This window comes from Callorhinus ursinus, unplaced genomic scaffold, assembly GCF_003265705.2.
Source record: "Callorhinus ursinus isolate GAN/ISIS: 27379988/994484 unplaced genomic scaffold, GSC_fseal_2.0 scaffold50, whole genome shotgun sequence".
Lineage (NCBI taxonomy): Eukaryota > Metazoa > Chordata > Mammalia > Carnivora > Otariidae > Callorhinus > Callorhinus ursinus.
This window is the reverse complement of record NW_027397112.1, coordinates 1,459,349-1,478,648: the sequence shown is the minus strand read 5'-3', so window position 1 is coordinate 1,478,648 and position 19,300 is coordinate 1,459,349. Positions and strand designations below refer to the sequence as shown.

Sequence of the window (19,300 nt, the reverse complement as noted above, 5' to 3'; positions counted from 1 at the left end):
AGGCCATCTATGAAAAGCCCACAGCTAAGGGCATACTTTGGGGTAAAAGACTGGATGTGTTCTGGTCAGGAACAAGACAAGCGTGCCTCCTCTCACCACTTGTCCTCAACATTGTGCTGGGGTTTGCAGCCACGGCAAATAGGCAAGAGAATAAAGGTCTCCAGACTGGGAAGGAAGTAGTAAAACTATCTCTATTTAAAGTTGACATGATAATAACACGTGTTGGTGAGGATACGGAGAAACTGGAATGCTCAGCCACCACTAGGGGGGATGTAGAATGGTGCAGTCACTCTGGAAACAGTTCAGCAATCTTCCCATGATTACACATATTGTTCCTATATGACCCTGGCATTCCACTGCAAGGTATCTACCCAAGAGAAGTGAAAACGTATGTCCACACAAGAAAAACTTGGACACAAATACTCATCGCAACATGAGTCATAACAGCAAGAAGTAGAAACAGCCCAAACATCCATCGACAGACGAATGGATCGATAAAATGTGTTATGTTTATACAATGGAATATTATCCAGCAATGAAAAGGAGTGAGGTTTTGATACATGCTACAACATAGAGGAACGTCGAAAATATGCTAAGTAAAGTAGTCAGACACAAAGACCACTCGTTGCATGATCTCATTTGTATGAAATGTCCACAAGAAGCAAATCCATAGAGACAGAAAGTAGGTTGGTGACGGCCAGGGGCTTGGGGGAGACATGGAACTAAGGAGAGAAGGGAAATGTTAAGTCCTCCCTGTGGAATGAGATGCTGCATCCGAGTGATGGGCTGGCTGCATTCTGGCATTCCCTCTGGACCTTGCAAATGAAGGCACATTTGGGAAACATTGCAATTTCACTGTCGCCTATGGTGGTAAGGCCATAAAACCAGTATCACCGAAAATATTTAAAACAGTTGGAATACATACTTCATGGCAAATGGTGAGACCCAGAAATTTCTAACACAAGCCAGGAACTGAGAAGTCAGTCCGCCCTCCATTCCTGGCCATCTGAGTTCCCTCCACTGAAGCGCACTTGCAAACATGCACTTGATTTCACGTTAAACAAGTCTTGCATTTCTAGTCCACCATGTGACTTCTGGCTCGGCATTCAGAGCTCACCGGTAAAATGAAAGTGATGGTGGTGGGGGGGGACATTCTTTCCTGATCTAAAACATGCAGCCTCAATTGCCAGGTGCAGCCACCTTGCAACCATGTCAGTGACCAGCCTCAGGACGAAGGTGACGCTGGGGCTGGGAGAACTGGGGTCCCAGATGACATCATTGATCCATCTAATCGACTAGTCCTGGAGCCCATCCTACCTCTGGACTTCTTGCTATGTGACGTAGGATGAGTCCTCACTGTTTATGGGTTGTGGCAGGATTTGTGTGACTTGCACACAGAAGGCATCCTTGACTGATGACCAGTCATGTTGACTACACCAGGCTGAAGTCTGGACATGTAGCCCACTCTGGGACTGACTCCGCTGCGAGATCTTCAAAAAGTCACCCAAACTTTCTGGACCTGTTTACTCCATCTCAAACACGGGGATAATTTTTCCCATCTGTCCTTATTTTGCAAGGTGACTCTGAAAACCAATGAGAAGCCAAGGGTCTACAGAAACCTGAGTGGTGCTGGGATTTACCGATCACAGTGTCTTCCCTCTTCTATCTTAAACCCTAAGAGGCTTTGCAACACCACTTTACAAACATTACATCATTCAAACTTCACGTCAACACTTTGAGGTGACAGTACCGTTATTCCCACGTTTGTAGATAAGGAAACAAGGTCAGACATGTTGAGTGACTTGCCCAAGGTCACATAAACTGAGGCTTGAACCTGTGTGATCTCATTTATGGTCCACTTATCGTACACCCTCAATCACCACCCTATCAAATAACTAAGGCGCATCCATCAACAATCAGAAAATAATGACATTGCCAATTACCTGATTTATTTATTTGCTTAACTGATAACTTCTGTCTATTAAATTGTGACTACGTCAAATGGTGTTTGTGGAGCCTAGTAAAGTCTTTTAATGTTCATTACTTTGCTTCTAAAACTAATTGCTGTTGGACAATGCCTGTGATGAACGTTAATTTGCCTCGTACTCCTCCCTTCTTTGAGAACCACTCCTCTTCCTACCACATGGAGAAAGCAGATCTGCGACGAGCAAGAAGCAAGCTCACGTGCAGAGCAAAGCGGTGCCACGCGTGTTCTGCACATGGACTACATCCTTCCCAACCTGCCTTTTGATATGTCATCCTTTTGTTTGGGTTTAATTTTTTTGGCCCCAAATCCTTCCAGTAAATTCCTCTTTGGGCCCGTGTTAGTTCCATGTGGGTGTCTATCACTTAAAATGAGAAAGGCTATGAACTCCCAGACCACATGTGAAGAGACCACAAGAGACCCACGGCAACCACCGAGGCAGGGCAGCAAACATCGCAGGATGGGCACGCATGCATTTTAAAATAGACGGATACTTTGAGGCTATCTTCCAGCTAGAAATTCACTAAGTTTTGGAAGACGTTTTAATAAACTTGAACAAAAAAGCAAATGCTCCTGCTCAGAATCCCTTTCTGCTTAGGGAAGGCTGGCTCCACTATAGGTGGCTCGCCATAGCAAAGAGCATCTCCATGGGCGCCGTGGAAAGAAGGCAGAAGGTGCTCAAAAGGCACAGCTGTGACTTAAAACAGCAACTCATCTCAGTGTTAAGAAGAAACTTTGAAGTTGCCTGGTGAAGTTGGGAACGGACACAGTATGACAGAGGAGAATCTAGAAATGTTAGAAAGCAAAAGACCAGGAACCGATCCATTAACGTTCAGAACGACGGACGAATCCTAGAAAATGGGTGAATCATTTCAGCTTGTAGAGCTTTTCTCAACTGTAATGATTATCTGTGCATTTCTTAGAAGGTCTCTGTTGGTTAAGCATATCGTCCATGAGAGAGAGGTAGGATGTGTTCCTTGTGTCCCTGACTCTTTAGTTTTTGTCTTATTCGGGGTCCTGATAGGATACAGATGGCCCATCCCAATTGTGGGGTTGGAGAGAGTTCAAGGCAGGGACTGGGCACAAGGGGACGGGCAAGGTTCAGGAAAACCAGTGAGGCAGAGTGCAGGGCCTCAGCACCAGCCAGTGACGAGGCTTGACCCCCACTAAAGCCAGAGGACACAAGGGGAGCAATGGTTTCCAGAATCTAGAGAGGGCAGCTACACAGGGAGACCCCTCCCTGCTGATAACTGTTGCTCCTTTCCTCTTACGGTCCACCTCTTGCCCGTTGTTCCACTGGCTGCCGAATCCACCTAGAATCCAGAGGCCAAGAGAGCCTGTTGATGCCATCCAGGTAGGGCAGCTCTCGGGGCAGGGAGCAGAGTGGAGGGGGTGCGGACAGGATCATGACAGGCCACGGGAAGAGATCCAGTCCCGCGTCTGTTGCCCCCGTCAGGGAAGCGTTAGAGTGGAAAGCTAGTGAGTGATGGCAGCCCTGACTTCCCATCCGAGCTCTCGAGCTCCATTTCCAACTGGCTATTGGGCAGGGGCTCCTTGGTGTCCTGCTGGCTTCTCACACCCAACACATCCAAACCACGCTGCTCATCTCGCTGCTCAGTTCTGATCCTTCGCTGGACCTCCCGATTTGTTATGCTTCTCCAGCTCTGTCCTCCTGGCCACCCAGGCTAAGAGCCCAGCGCCCCTCCACGCTGTGGTCTCCATGGTTCCTCACCTCCCGCCATCTTACTGCTCACCGTCGTGCTCACCCTTTCTTGTCTCGTTTGCTTCTGTCTTGGAGGATCTCCTTCTAACTGGTTTCCACATCGCTAAGGTCTTCCCCTTTAAATGCATCTTACACACCATAGCCTCATTAATTAAAACCGAAAGCAGGTCTTGATCCATGTGCCTGCGACTTAACTGACCCAGCCCCTCCTTGTTACCCAAATATGCTCCATGCCTGCCTGCCTCAATTGCTCTGCTAAAGCTTTTCCTTTGCCTGGAGGAGGGACCACCCTTCATCGTTACTTCCTGGAGCCTGACCTCCCTTCATGTTACCAAAGATTTTGATCTTTTCCCTCCTCCGCTCTCCTGGGATATTCTGCTTGTACTCCTCTTAGGGCATATAACCCATTTGACTTTATATAACCCTAATCCACGAGGGTTCTTTGCTCTTTTCCTTACCACTTTGTAAACTTGAGGGCAAGAATTCTGCCCTATTCATTCCTATAGACGCGCCTAGTACCTAGCGAAGCGGCTAGCTTGGTGTAGATATTCGATACCCACACATCGAACGAATGGATGTGACTATCACTCGGGAGATTTGCCAAGGGCCAAGGGGGCAATGCATTTCTTGGTCTGTCTCTCTGGTCTCCACAATAATACAAATCAAGTACAGCCCTAATGAGCCCCACATTGATTGGGGTGCATATGACTAAGCCCATAATATACTTGAACTGCTTTATGGAAGCACTCTTCAAACAGCTTTATAGCATAGCCAGGCACAAGGGGTTGGGAATAGATATCTAGAGATTTATTGGATCATTAAATGAACTGGATGACAATGGGTATTGTGTTAATCTACACAGTGAGAGAGAGACCCAGGGCACCTAAACCATCCCCACGGTAAAAATCAGCCCTCAGGCTCCATGTCATCTGCAACTCACCAAAAAGTGCCCCGCAAGGTTTGGATGAGCCAGCCGGGAAGAGTCTGAAAGCCTCGAGTCCACGATGGTGGGTGTAGGTGGGCGGAGGATGGGGGCAGGGGTGGGGAGAAGAGAAGAGAGGAATTGTCGAAAGTGCAGTGATTTAGTGTCTGTCTCTTTCTTCCTCCCTGCCTCCCTCCCTCCCTCCCATCACCCTGCCTCCTGCACAAGGAACTATTGAGAAGGGATAGAACAAACGCTCCCTTATGCAGCTCCCACAGGCGGCTCTGGGTTTGTCCGCGACAGCTGCCTGTAGCACGCTATGGTTACTCATTACCCGGGTCCCCAGGCAGGAAAAGGAGCAAACTTAATAGACCCGAACTAACCCGCAGCTCAAATACTCGGGCCGTAAATAAATAAATAAGTCAGGTGTACCAGGACTCCGGGGACGGGGTGGGGGAGGGGTGGCGGTGCCAGGGGACGGGGAAGGGAAAAAAACAAGAGTCTCTGGAAGGCGAGGGGGAGGAGGAGGAGGAAGGCGGACTCCCTCCGGAGAAAGGACAGAGGGGTGCTTGTGCTGGTGCCCGGCCTTGCCTGCAGCGCGGCCTCGGGTCTCCGCCGGCCACTCTTGCGGACCTCGCAGAGAATGAGGACTTTGAGGGAAGAGAAAAGAAAGCCCCACTTCGGCCGCTGCCATGCCCAGCCCTCCGCAGCCCCGCTTGCTTCCTGAAATTACCAACGGCCACCACATTTGCTGGTGGTGGCGGCTCTGTGAGGTGGAACAGGAGCTTTGCTAGCCTGCTGACCCCCGACGCAGAGGCTCCGTCCTCTGCCACCACGATGCCCACCAAGCAGATGGGGAGGGCAGGGGTGGATGGAGAGGGCGAAGGGATAGGAGGCGGGGCAACGGTGAGCATGAAGACAGCCGTACCCCCCCCCGTTTCGATATATCGATACCGCCGGTTCTCAACGGGGGCATCTCTCCCCCCGCCATCGCCCAGGGCCCATCGGGCAATGTCTGGAGACAGTTTTCGTTGTCACCCCTGGCAGGGGGGTGATGCGGGGGTGGTACTAGCATCTGGTGGAGGCCAGGATGCTGCTCAACACCCTACAACACAGAACAGCCTTCCACGAGACAGACTGCTCCAGCCCCACACGTCCCGATGCTGAAGCTGAGAAATCCTACTGTAAATCTCCCCCCCCCCAGAGCCCCGTCCCCAGCCGCGGCCACCTCGGATTTTGTAGAGGGCATCGGTCAGCCCGCCAGCCCAGAACAGTTCCAGAAACCCCCCTCCCCGCCCCGCTCTTCCAGGGTGAGTGAGGGAGGAAGATGCTAGAACCGCATGTGAGGTTATGCATCCATCCGCTTCGGAGTACCTCTGGGAACCGAACCACAGAGCAGACACAACCCCCACCACGGGGGAGAGGAGGTACATCGGCGACAGCATCATTCACAGTCACTGTCTGATCATTTACCAGACTGCCCGAGGAATTTCGGGACCAAGCATGTGGGTGTGGCCCCCTATCACTTTGTCTCCGAGTCTCTGCCTACTCTGGGGGGCCCGTGAGGCTGCGTTTGGGTTTGTTTTTTTTTTTTCCTACCAAATCGGTTGCTCCCTAGCGAAGCAATCTCACACGTGACTCTCACCCTCACGGGGGCCTCGATTTAATAAAGTCAGCGTGGGCAGGGATGGTCCCCAGTCACCCTCGCAAGACCACTGCGAAGTTTAACGAGCTCTTTTCTGGAGTGTGAAGTGCTCCCAGCAGACCTCCTACCAAGATGAAGCCTGACCCAATTACTGTGGCCAAGTGTGCAGTAAGCGTGGACAACATCAAGGGCCAGTATGAGAGCTGTTTTCCAGTGTGGCTGTGACAACCGAGCGTTGGTGGTCCAGCACAAGCCTCAGCATCTTCCAGGAAGACCATCCTACCCAGCTGCCCCTGGGGCAGCCAACCTGCTGCTGTCAGGTCAACGCCTCCATTGTCCTCACGCCAGGTCCTCAGAGGTGTGTGTGCGTAGGCGGGAGAGGGTGATGCGTGTGCACGTGTGGTGTGTGTCATGTATGTTCGTGTGTGTTGCATATGTGCGGGTGATGTGTGCATGTGTGTGTAGGGCCACAGAAGATAAATGTCAGAACAAGAGGACCAAGGAAGACTCCAGAGAGAAGACTGTCCTAAAAAATCTCTGATGGGTACCTTTGGGGACACAGGATATCTGGAGCCTAGAAACTCCAGGAAAAGGCTTGCGAGTTCAATGCCTGTCTCTGCTACTTTGGAGCTATGTGAACTTGGGCAAGGTGTTTAACTTGTGTCGGATTCCATTTCCTCATCTCTATAAAGGGATAATAAAATCGCCTACTGTGTGAGTTACAGGAATTAGTGAATATATGTAAAGTACCCAGAGCTGGGCTCGTAGCAAGCACTCGGTAGAGGGCAAGCGTTCTGATTATCACTGCTCTGGGGGAAGGGTTCTTCTCGGAGTCTAACCTAAGGCAGCCTGCTCCCTTCCCTGCTTCCCAAGGGAAGCCCCTCCCCCTGGGTTGATCACCATCTCTGCCTGACAGAGTCCTCTCTGACTCCAGTGGCCTTTCGGTGGAGATGTCAGACCCCCACATAGCAGCTGGGGCATCTGGTCCACCTGGCCCAGATGCGCAAAGGAACAAGGTAAGCTGATGACCAACCTGCCACCTCCAGGGCCCCCAAAGCCTTCCTTGATGGCCCCATCAGACTGCAGAGAAAGCCTGGCTGGAGCTGCCTCCCTTATGCCTACAGCTGACGCCTGCTTCCTAAATCTCCCAGATGCCCCGATGACGACGACTTATTGCCACCATAAAGCAATGACGGGCCACTATCACTATTCAATAAGCCCCGCCTGCCCTTCACCACCGGTTTGTCAAAGCTGCCCCTCCTTTCCCCGTTGTTAGCTCACCGCCTGCTTATCTGGGGCTGGAGACAGAAGTCTCTGGTTTAATTGTGGCAAATTAATTATTGAACTCCGCAGCCTGCTCCTCCCCCACGCACACGACAATAGCCCCCATTCAAAGCCAAAGTGGAATTCACGGTCATCATAGACTAGCCAGGGGGAGCTCGTTCAGTCCCAGCCCTAGAGGGGGCTCGAAGCAGTGGAGGGTAACTCTTCCTCCATGAAGCCTCTCTCAACCCTTCTGTTCCAGATACCTCCGTGCAAGAGCGACTTTGTAACCACACAGGCTGCATTAAACTCTTGCTTGCAAATCAGTAACTGATATCCCCACGCAACTCACCAGTGTATTTCCCTGGCTCTGTTTCAGCCTCTGAGTCTAGCTCAGAGCAGATGCCTAATCCCTAATCCATGATGAATGGGTGAATGAACACAGATGTGCATCCTTTCCAGCTCAATCTCATTTGTTGAATGATAGTTGATAGATACAAAATAATATACATAACTCACTGCATGTACCTGACAGGCACTGTTTCCAGCCACTTTTTTCTCCTAACTCTGAGGTAGGTATTGTGGCCATTAATTTCGACTTACCGATGAAGAAACTAGGGACTTTTTTTTTTTTTTAAGATCCTCTGTCTCTGTCAAATGAATAAATAAAAAATCTTTTTAAGATTTTATTTATTTGAGATAGAGCGAGTGAGAGAGCAGGAGCAGGGGAGCAGAGGGAGAGGGAGAAGCAGGCTCCCCTGTGAGCAGGGAGCCTGACACGGGGCTTGAACCCAGGACGCTGGGATCATGACCTGCGCTGAAGGCAGATGCTTAACCGACCGAGCCACCCAGGCGTCACTAGGGACTATTTTATAAAGAGGTTAAGTCACTTGCCCAAGACCCTGGTGAGTAGCAAACCAGGATTCAAACCCAGACAGAGTCCACACACCTACAGATCAAAGCCTCCCACATCCTGTGTGGATGTTGTTAATCTTACTGCAACAGTAACATGCGCACCCAAAATCTACCACCCAGCCTAATGATCCAGAGCATGACCAAGACCACGGCTATTCCTTGTGCAGTCCTTCCCAGCTGCCCAGTAAGTTAGACTGACGTCTGTACAACATGGTGGGCTCAGGGTTCCAAAAGAGTGAGAGTCCAGTGAGCAAGGTCTGTGTCCTTCTTCCTCCTCCCTGGACGGACAAATACACCGAATTCTGTTTATTATTCCCTTATTTTCACTGTGATTTTAACACATATGTGCGGATCTCTAAACAACATGCTGCTCTGTTTTGTTGTTGAACCTCATTAAAATGGTCTTTCGTTCCATGGAGTCTGCTGCTTTGTTACCCTGAAGTCGTGAACATATTTTCTGAGAGTTTCTTCTCTGTTCCTCTACTTTTTATGTGTTTCTTTGCTCCAGCACTCCTGGGGATAATCTATGCTGTCTTAATTTATATTGAAGGATATATTGTTTGCAAGGCTTTACAGTTTATAAAAATAGTTCCTCACCCATCGGTTCTTTTGGGTGTGTAACCCTTACCTCCTCCTTTTTCCAGCAACGTGGAAAGTTCTCTACAATGAGGACTATAAAATAAAAGGGGACCCAGGCTGGCACAGTGTTTCTGGGCACTTTGGGCAGACTGGGAATGTCACTGGGCACCCAGGTCAGTATCTCTTGGATGTTTCACAGATATGAGATGACAGACAGCACAGGACTGCAAGGTGGTTAAGACTGGGCTTTGGAGGGGCGCCTGGGTGGCTCAGTCATTAAGCGTCTGCCTTCGGCTCGGGTCATGGTCCCAGGGTCCTGGGATCGAGCCCCGCATTGAGCTCCCTGCTCTGCGGGAAGCCTGCTTCTCCCTCTCCCACTCCCCCTGCTTGTGTTCCCTCTCTCGCTGTGTCTCTCTCTGTCAAATAAATAAATAAAATCTTTAAAAAAAAAAAAAAAAAAAAGACTGGGCTTTGGAGCCAGCCTCGCCTGGGCTGAATCTCCCCGTATTAATGTAAGTTATTGGCACAACTGAGTTACAAACAATGGAATACTATTGTCTTCCAATAACAGGCATTTATTCCCACATTTGCAGGCCTGCAGGTGGACTGTGGTTCTGCCAACCTGGGATGGACTCAACTGGGCAACTTGACCTGATGTTGCCTGTTGGCTGAACTTGGATCCTGGGCTATGGGTGGGTAACTATAGTTACCTGCTGCTGCCCACAACCTGATGGCTTAAAACAACAACTTCTTTCTGATGATGATTCTTGGACCTGGCTGGGCAGATCTACTGATCTTGCCTGGGCTCACTCAGGTGTCTAGGGTCCAAGGTGGTCTCACTCACATGTCCAGCAATGGGTGCTGGTGATCCTCTGGGGACACTGGTTCTCTTTCACATGGCTTCATTCTTCAGTAAGCTAGACTGACGTTTGTACAACATGGTGGGCTCAGGGTTCCAAAAGAGTGAGAGTCCAGTGAGCAAGGTCTGTTAAGGGCTCTGGAATCCACACATACCACTTTGGCCACATTCTCCTGGTCAGAGCAAGTCACAGGGTGGCCAGCCCAGGTTCAAGCAGGCAGGGCAGTAGAAATAGGCTTCCCCTCTTGATGACACAAATGGCAACTTCACATTACAAAGGAGCATGGATTCAGGGTGACGTGATTCATGTGATGGGGCAAGGCAGAGAGTTAATTATCAACATGATCTACCACAGTTGGGTTCAGAACTGCTCCCCTTGTGTTTTTCTCTGGATCCAAGACTGAAGGGCCAGTAGCGACCTGGGATTTGCTCTTCTTGAGGCAGTCCGCAGGAAACCAAACCAAGCCAACCCTTGAAGCCTCCTTCTCCTGGCATGGTAGCTAACATTCCATCGGCCCAGGCAAGTGATATGGCCAAGGCCAACATCCATGATGCAAGAATAGTGGGAAGGGGTCAGGGTGTATATATAAACGACACAATAATCCACACTATGATAGGCCCTCTGCAACATACAATATTTAGTTCTTGCCTGAAAAACATGGGGTAACTCCTCCCTTAGAGTGTTGTTTCAGACAGAGTGACTAAACTCATCCTGGTTTGCCTAGGATTCTCTTGGTTTTACTTTTTTATAAAAGATTTTATTTATTTGAGAGAGAGAGAGAGAGCGCACACGAGCAATGGGGTGGGGGAGTGGCAGAGAGTGAGGGAGAAGCAGACTCCCCGCTGAGCAGGGAGCCTGAAGTGGGATTTGATCCCAATCACGACCTGAGCCGAAGGCAGACACTCAACCAGCTGAGCCACCCAGGAGCCCCGGGACTCTCCTGGATTTAGCACTGAAGGTCTCATATCCCAGGACATCCCTCAGTCCTGTAGGATGGTTTGGGGACTAACAACCTCAACAACCCCTTCAATCCTCCCAACAACCCCCAACCAGGTATTATGAGGATGATGATTATCCATACACCTCCGGAACGAAAAGCAAATTCTCAGCAGCTACGCACACAGCCGGTGGGAGAATCTCTCTCCAGCAACAGTCTCCACCTGCCCCACTTCTCCCAAAACCTCTATCTCCTAAGCCCCCTCCTCCTGAGGACCTTCCTCCCTGGTCTTTATAAACGGGCCTCTGGAGGAGAATAGGTGCTTCATAAAGAGAGGAACTGAGGTCCAGAGCAGTTAAAGGGGGTGCTTGCTGATGAGGAATGAGGAGCTCTCAGGCCAGGGTGGAGCAGAGAGTGACACAGGAAAGAGGGGGGCTAACCTCTGGAAACAGAGGGGCTAGCCTCTAACTAGGTGGAGTCCCCAAGAGACAGGAAAGAGGATGCCCAGCACAGCTTGGCACGGCCCAGTCACTGGCTAGGCTTGGCTGGGAAAGGCTGAACCTCGCCACTGAGTTTCCCACCTTTCCATAACTTCAGACCCACTGGAGCCAGATCCCAGTCCTGCCCTCCCTCTAACTTACCTGCTGTGTGACCTGCAGCAGGCTGTCCAACCTCTCTGGGCCTCAGTTTCTGTGTTTATGAATCAGCTTCCTGACCTCCCAGGACTTAGGCGGAAGGTGAACAAGAGAGCCACCTAGAGCCAGGAGGCACCATTATAGATCATCCGGTTACCACCTTGCAGGTGAACCTCCAAAAGGGATGATATGTTATATTTTTTTCTTTAAGAAATGATAAGAAGGAGGCATGTTGTAATGGAAGAGCATTGAATTTGGAATCAGAACACCGGGTCCTGGTTATGTGCTTCCATCTAAAAGGTGCCCATCTTCTTGAAGCTAGGGTTGTGCTTGAGAGTGAATCACAATTCTTGTCTTATGCCTTAGTCACCTCAGGTGGCTGTGACAAAATACCATAGATGGGGGCAGGGGCCTTAAACAACAGACATTTCCTTCCCACAGTTCTGGAGGCTGGAAGTCTGAGATCAGGGTCCCGGCACGGTCAGGTTCTGGTGAGAGCTTTCTTCGAGGCTTATGGAGGGCTGCCTTTTTGTGGGGTGCTCACATGGCAGAGAGACAGAGCACGAGCTAGCAAAATCTCTCTCTTCATCTTCTTATAAGGCAATCAATCTTATTGGATTAAGACACTGCCCCATGACCTCACTAAACCCTGATCACCTCCCTGAAAGCCCCATCTCCAAATAATAGTCACACTGTGGGTTAGGGCTTCAACACACAAATTTTAGGGGCAGAATTGAGTCCACGGCACCTTGGGCTTCTCACTGTTTTGGATCACGTACGACAGGCACGTGACCCAGCTTAGTCGCCCAAAAGGCTCACCCATGCCAGAGAGAGGCGGGGGGGGGGGTGTGGGGCCTCACTGGCACATTGGTTAAGTGGTGAGTGCACTGACTGGGATCGAACTGATGGGGTCGGGGGGAAACGACACTAAAAAGCACTCACGATTTCCCCAGTTCTCTCAGGGAGTCCCAACTCCCGAGGCCTGGGATTGCCACTCCTGAACCCCTGTCCCGGACCCTTCTGAGGGCATCTAGAGGACAAACACCTTCTGACTGGAATATTTTCCAAATACTCAACATCTGGAAGGAACCCGTAACAAAGGCCCCCTTTGTGTAGCCAGGAAACGGGCTGGCAATAAAACAGTGCCAGACCCCACAGAGCCGGGAAGGGCAGGGGCACGGAGTGAGTGAGGGAGGTGGGCGGAGGGTAGCAGGGGCAGGGGACGGTGGGGGAGACCTGGGTGAGTGTGAGGTCAGCAGGAGGTGTGCCCGGGGCTATCAAATGATGAATCAATGCGGGTGCTTCCCGCGTGCTGGGTGCCGATCTAAGAGCTCTGCTTCTAGCACCTTCTGCATAGAAGAGAAGATGGAAGAGGTGGTCACAGGGAGGGAAGCAGAGGTATCTGGGAGGCTGTGCGCTGTGGTATGGAGAGAGAGAATAAAGCCGATGGGTAGTGGAGAGATGCAGGCGTTCACACAACAACACGGCAACATTCTTCAGGTCTGGACAGGGCAAGGCAGAGGAATCATCATTGCTGGAATGTTAAAAGGGGACACTGTCCAACTTTGCTTCTATCCAGCTCCCCCCTCCCACTTCCTCGGAACCCTGTGCTCGGGGAGCAGGTACAGCCCCCCCTCCCCCGCCCCCGCCAGCAGAAACCAGAAACCTCCTCTCCCTTTGTTCCAGCAGGTGGCCGCGCATCCCTGTCTGCACGCCCCCGGGGGTTGACAGGATCCTGTAATAACAGACCATGCAGGGAACGCTGTGGCTCGTCCCAGCCATCCTGCAACAACCAGGCGCACCCCGCCTCCGGGCTCCGTGCGCCTGCAGCTCCCAGGCAGTCCAAATACACCATCGGAGTCCCCTCTGTGCAGAGCTCCTTGGAGACTGAAGGCCTCTTAGGACCCAATCCCTGCCAAAAAGCCAGGGAGGGAGCACCGTCTCCTGCTTCTTCCAAAAAGCACCTGACCATCAACTCAGGCAGTGTTTACGGAAGCTCACAATCCTGGGACTGGAATGAATCTCAGGGATCTGGTCGCAGATGGGAAGTGGCTGGACCACCGGGGGTGGCGGGGAGAGGGGCTTATTACAAATACAGATTCCCAGGCCCTGTCCCAGACCCATCCAATGAGGAGGGGGGGCGGCGCGGGAACCTGGGAATCTGCATTTGGCAAATTCTATGCCTGGTTTTTAAATGCCCATTCAAGTGTCAAGAGCATTGGTCCAGATCATGACCCGGCTTCCAGGAGCACTGCATTTACTAATCGAAGGCACATGGTGCTTCATTCGATTCTTAGACACCTCTAAGGCTGCTCCTTTCTCAGCATTCACAAAGTCGATTCTCACTCTCATTTCTTACATCTAATCCCACCTGCATAAGCCTCCTTGCCCCGGAAGCTTATTGAGCGCAAACAATACGCGGCGCAAGTTCACCGCCTATGATCTTAGTTAACGTTCCAGGCACTTCTCTGAGCTATGTACAGGATGGAGCCTGCTAGAGAAACAGGAGGAAACAAGGAGGAAGGGGGTGGTAGGAAAAGGGGGTGCAGAGAGAAGACATTACCTAGGCCCCTGGCTCTGGGCAAGCGAGAAGAGGACTCGTTTTTGCACAACCAGAGCACAGAGAGAAAACTCAGAACCGGAATTCTACTCTTGGCTTTTCCAGACTGCCTTGTGGCGAGGATTGGCCATTTCACGTATTTCTGACCAAGGAGACGTTACAGGGAGACTGCTTCTAGGAAATCTTCGGCTTTCCTAACAAACAGGAGGGATGCTGCTGGTGTTAACCTACCGTCCCCTCTTCCAGCCTTGGCTAGAGTATTTGTTTCCAAGGGCTGCTACGAAGAATGACCACAAACTCGGCAGCTTAAGACAACAGAAACGTCTTCTCTCACAGTCCAGAAGCCAGACGTGCAAACCCAAGGTGTCGGCAGGGACACACTGCTTCCAAAAGCTCTAGGGGAGAACCCTTCCTTGCCAAGTCCCACTCTGGGTGGTTCCCGACAGTCCCTGGCTTGTGGCAGCATCACTCCAATTTCGGCCTCTTTCTTCACGTAGCCTTACGCTATTTCTGTGTCCTCCTTTCTGCCGCTCAAGCTTTCAATGAGGCGTCACCGGACACTGGGGGAAAGTCCCAAGTAGGACAGACGGAGACCAAAACAACAAAATGGGGTAGAAGGAGAAGAAAGAAACCCAGAAGAAACTAAGGCAGGGAGTGGAAGAAAACAAAGACATAATAAAACCTACTAACTCCTTTCATTATCGCCCTGGGAGAGACAGAAGAGAGTATCGCATCCCAGAAGTAAGGAGGCCACAGGAAGGTTTATCACGGCAATATGAGCTCTTGGAAATGAAAAATGTGACCGCAGAAATTTAAAGAAAGTGGCAGAATTGGAAGATAATGTGGAGAAGCAGAGACAGAGAAGGACATGGTAAATACAAGAGGGGTGATAAGAAAGGGTGCGGAGCCAGGAGTTTCAAGATCCACCAAACAACAATTCTAAGAGAAACAGAAAAAATTGAGGGGAAGAAAACTGTGAGACAAATAATTTAACAAAACGGACACATGTTTCCAGGGTTGAGAGTTTCATGGCAAGGGCCCAGCGTGATGAATGAAACCAGATCCACACCAAGAAGCGGTATCACAAAATTTCAGCCCATTAAGAATGAAAAGGAGACCTTCCAAGGAGGGAGGTAGGACGGGAAGAAAGGAAGGAGAGAGACCACGTCCGAAAAGACCAGAAATCTGAAGAGCATCCAGCAGCAGGGGCCCTGAGCAGGGAAGGGAGCATCAGCAGGGCCGACCTCCTTCTGGAGGCTCCAGGAGACAACCCACCTGCTTGCCCCTCCAGCTTCTGTCGGCCGCCCGTAGTCCTCAGCTCACCGCCCCCCCCCCCATCCTGAAAGCCTGTGATGACCAGGCGAGTCTTTCCCAACACATCCTCCAGGGTCCTCCCCTCCACCCTCCACTCATGCGGACCCTTGTGGTGACCCCGGGCCCATCCTGATAATCCAGGGCGATCTCCCCATCTCAGGGTCAGCAGACCTTCATTCTGCCGGCAACCTTGCTTCTCAGGCCTGTCAGAGAAGATACTCACGGGCTCTGGGGACGAGAACGCAGCCCTCACTGCCTACGATACTAGGCATGTTGCGGCTTTGTACAGAGTCGGGGTCACTTTGTTTAGAAGAGGAAGAGTGGCTGTCAGGCAGGCCCGTGCTGCGGATTCCAGCGTGGTGTGGCAGGGAGAGGCAGGGTCCCCAGTGACACCGCGGGACCCCTGCCGCGATCCCAGGCTGAGCCCCCGAGCACGCTTCCAGTTACGTGAGAGAAACATCTCCTTATTTGGTTGAGACGCTGCAGGGAGGCTTTTAGCCTTGAACCCAGATGTGAGGCTAAGGGAACTTTCACTTTTCAAGGTAAGAAGTCAATAGATAGTATCTGAAACCTAACTAGGGAGAAATGCCAGGACAAGCATGGTACTGGGAAATCAGAGGTAAATATCAAAAGAAACATATCATTGGAACTGAAAAAGGGGTTCGTGGGGAGCAGATTCACCGTTGAGGAACAAGAGGGCAGAGCATGACTGACTCCTTACAAATGCTGTCATGCCGTTTGATTCATTAAGCGTTACTTACCTGGTACTTAATAAACTAACATTTTAATTTTTAAACTGATGAAAATGGTTTTACATATTTATTCCAACAACCCAGGAGGTTTCAGGGTGCCTCCCCCTCGAGTTGGAAAGGGCAGGGAGTCAGGACAGGATCCAGAGTTTCCTGGTCCCCCACGAGATGCCATTTTTAGGAGCAGAGCTCAGAAGAGCAAGCTAAGAGAAGAAAAGCCAGGGGCCGGTTTCCAGGGAGAGGACAGTGACCACAGCCATTCCTCTCTGCACATCTGTGCCTGGCCCTGGGGAACACAGCCAAGATCTTAATCACCCAGCGTCGCTCCGGCACGCTGAGCGTGTGATACACCTGTCTCCACCGTCAGGCAAATGAGTGGGCTCACAGGCAGAGGCCTGCCCTGCCAAACAATGCTCCCCTTTGTCCCCGCCCAGAGCTCAGGCTTCGCAAGGAAGCCAGATCCATCAGCACTTGTCAGGGCCCTCGATGAACACAATGCAAGTTATGATCCACATTCTCCAGCAAAGCCCCAGGCTTGCAGCAGGCAGCTCTCCCTGACACGCAAAGTGTCAGTCAACCTAAAAGCCCGGGGTGGGGACCTGGGTAGGGGTGGGGCTAAGGGGAGGGGGGCGCTAGGCTCTCATCCCCAGAAGCCAACCAGGGCCAGAGAAGGTGCCCCTGAAACTCTGACACATCCTTTCTCAAAACCAGCCCCGAGACAGCTGCCGTAAGAAAAATCATTTTTCCAGGCGAGCCGAGGGCTCTTGTAGCTACGGTAACAAACATGAGCCACGCTGCAGTGTGCACCCCCGGCTCCTGTGCCTGGCAGTTTAAAAAAAAAAAAAAAAACAAAAACAACCCTGTCTGGGAAGAGGGAAAACAGAAGGATAAATTTCCAAATGAGATTCCCTACAAATGCGACAATAACCAGAAAAGTGTGCCACTGTCCTTTGCAGCCAGAGAGGTGGCAGGCTCTACGGAAGCTGGGGGATTTTGTGGTCAAGGAGAGCCTGGAGGGAGCCCGTGTGGTCGCTGTCCACGTTAAGATGTGTATTTCCCGACAAGTGCTGCAAATCATTCTTGGCTGTCTGGTTCTGTCCGGTCCCCCGCTCCCTGCCCACTCTCCATCCCCATGCTGGCTAGCCACTTGGCCGGGAATATATAAGCATTTTCCTCTGGCAAACAACTGTTCCGCTGTGGACTCCTAGCTGGGCTCTGGCACTCAGCACAGAGGGAGGGACAAGCAAGGAGGGGTATGTGCAAACGTGCTGTCCCCCTGGGCGGGGTCATGGGCACAAGCTGCCTAGGCCATGGGGGCAAGGCAAGTTCAGGGTTAGGATTAGTGCTGCCTGCAAGGCACACTCCCTGGGTCTCATTCCCTGCACTCACCCCCTCAGGCTTACTTAGGGAAAGGAGATGAGCCACTGAATGAGTTTTGAGAAAAGCACCGATTCCTTTAGAAATATAGGCTCTGTGAGCTGAATAATATCAGGTAAGATTTCATTGTTTTTGGCCAAAGGCCACCCACTCAACTTAAAGAGAGGGAATAAGCTATGTGCAGTATTTAAAGCAAATTATATAATGTCACTTTTGGGGGGATATAATGATGGTATCAGGGTCATGTAAAAAATAAATCCTTTCCTTTTTTGAGATACATACTGACCTGTTTATGAATAAAATGACACAAATGTCTGGGATTCCCTTCCTTCCTTCCTTCTTCTTCTTCTTTTTTTTTTTTCTTCTTCAAAATAATGAGGAAGACGGAGGTGAAGGTGGCCAGACAGGTTGGTGGCTGCTGGAACTGGCTGGTGGATACAAGGGGGTTCATGACACCATTCTGTTTACTTGAAGTGTAGGTTCAAAATTCTCCATAATAAAATTTGAACAAAAACAGCTTTTAAAGATTGAAAACACAGAGGAATGACCAAATCTGCCAACGTAAGACTTCCATATGCATCGTAAAGCAAATGATCAGATCTGGCCTTGCTTTGAAATCATAGTGGCTAAAGTAGACTTGTTGTTGTTGTTGTTTTAACCAGACAGCAGCAGAAAGGTGAGTCAGCTCCTGCGGTGCTGGACAGTACACCACTCATCATTTTTGGTGGGGCCGCACAGCAACATCTGGTGACATTTACTCCCCAAGCACTTCTGCTGTAGCACCAGATTATGTCACGGCAGAGATCAGATGGATTGAGACCGTTCCCGAACATGGGCCGCATTTGGTCAAAGCTGTAGGCATAGTTCAGAAGGAGGCTGTCACAGAGACTTATGAGCAGGACGAAAGGCAGGCTGGCCAGGTATAATGGCGGCAGAATCCCATGTAATCACCTCGCCCCCCCCGGTCAAGCATCCCACATAACCTGAAGGACACTGTTATCATTTCTGGGGGCTGTCTGCAAGAGTTCCATTTTCAACTGGTGCTCTGCTCAAGCGAATGTTATCCACTGAATCTTTTCCTCTTGCTATTTTTATTCTTAGTGGATTATGCCAGTGAGATTAAGATTAGAAGGAATATCAAAAATCACCCGTCCATTCCCTGAATTGTCACAGTCACATCCAAATGCATAGGTGCTCTCTCTCCTTCCGATTGGCAAGATCCTACCCTCCTTTGCTTATGTAGACATCTCATCCCCCAGGCTGGCTCGATTCCTCTTTACACCTGCCAACAAAATCTCTACGAGGAGTGGTGCTAACCAATTCACGGGGCACAGGCAACACAGCAAGTCAATGACCCAGCAAAAAGCAAGGCATCGGGTGCTTATGGGTAACAGTCCCAGGGGCCAAACAGGTGGGACCCGCCTCCCCCATCAATGAAAGTGGGGAGGAAATTAAAGTGGGTCCCTCGGTGGGAGGAGCCAGTGTGTGGGTGGTGGCGGCCGCCCTGGGCACAGAAGGTGGTATTGCCCAGGCAGTCCTGTGCCCTACTTGTTTGCTGTGCTTTTCCAAACCACAAAGCCCTGCTTGGAGCTCCCCTGCCAAGGCTGGGCACGATCTGCCAGACTATCAGCGTTGTCATCTTAAACAGACATGCAGTCAGCTCTGTGAATTCTCAAGGAGCTGCCTTCAAGAATCCTGCCTTTGCCCACAGCCATGATGACATCTGGCCATTCAGGGCTATGGTAGCACATTTCTCCAATGGTGCGAATGGTCCCGGTCTGGATCCCTGTTAACGTTCCTCTCTCCTTCCTCTTTACCCTGCCCCTTCTTTCCCAAC

At 50.8% G+C, this 19,300-nt stretch overlaps 1 protein-coding gene across 2 annotated transcripts in view; it reads right to left on the bottom strand.

Moving 5' to 3' along the window:
• The window catches only part of SLC39A11 (solute carrier family 39 member 11), a 439,134-nt gene that overhangs the window by 84,556 nt on the left and 335,278 nt on the right, over positions 1-19,300 (bottom strand). For both annotated transcript variants that reach the window (XM_073883184.1, XM_073883183.1), the window contains exon 8: positions 4,648-4,699. In XM_073883184.1, the coding sequence (XP_073739285.1) occupies positions 4,648-4,699 (52 nt within the window). The remainder of the gene's footprint in view (positions 1-4,647; positions 4,700-19,300) is intronic.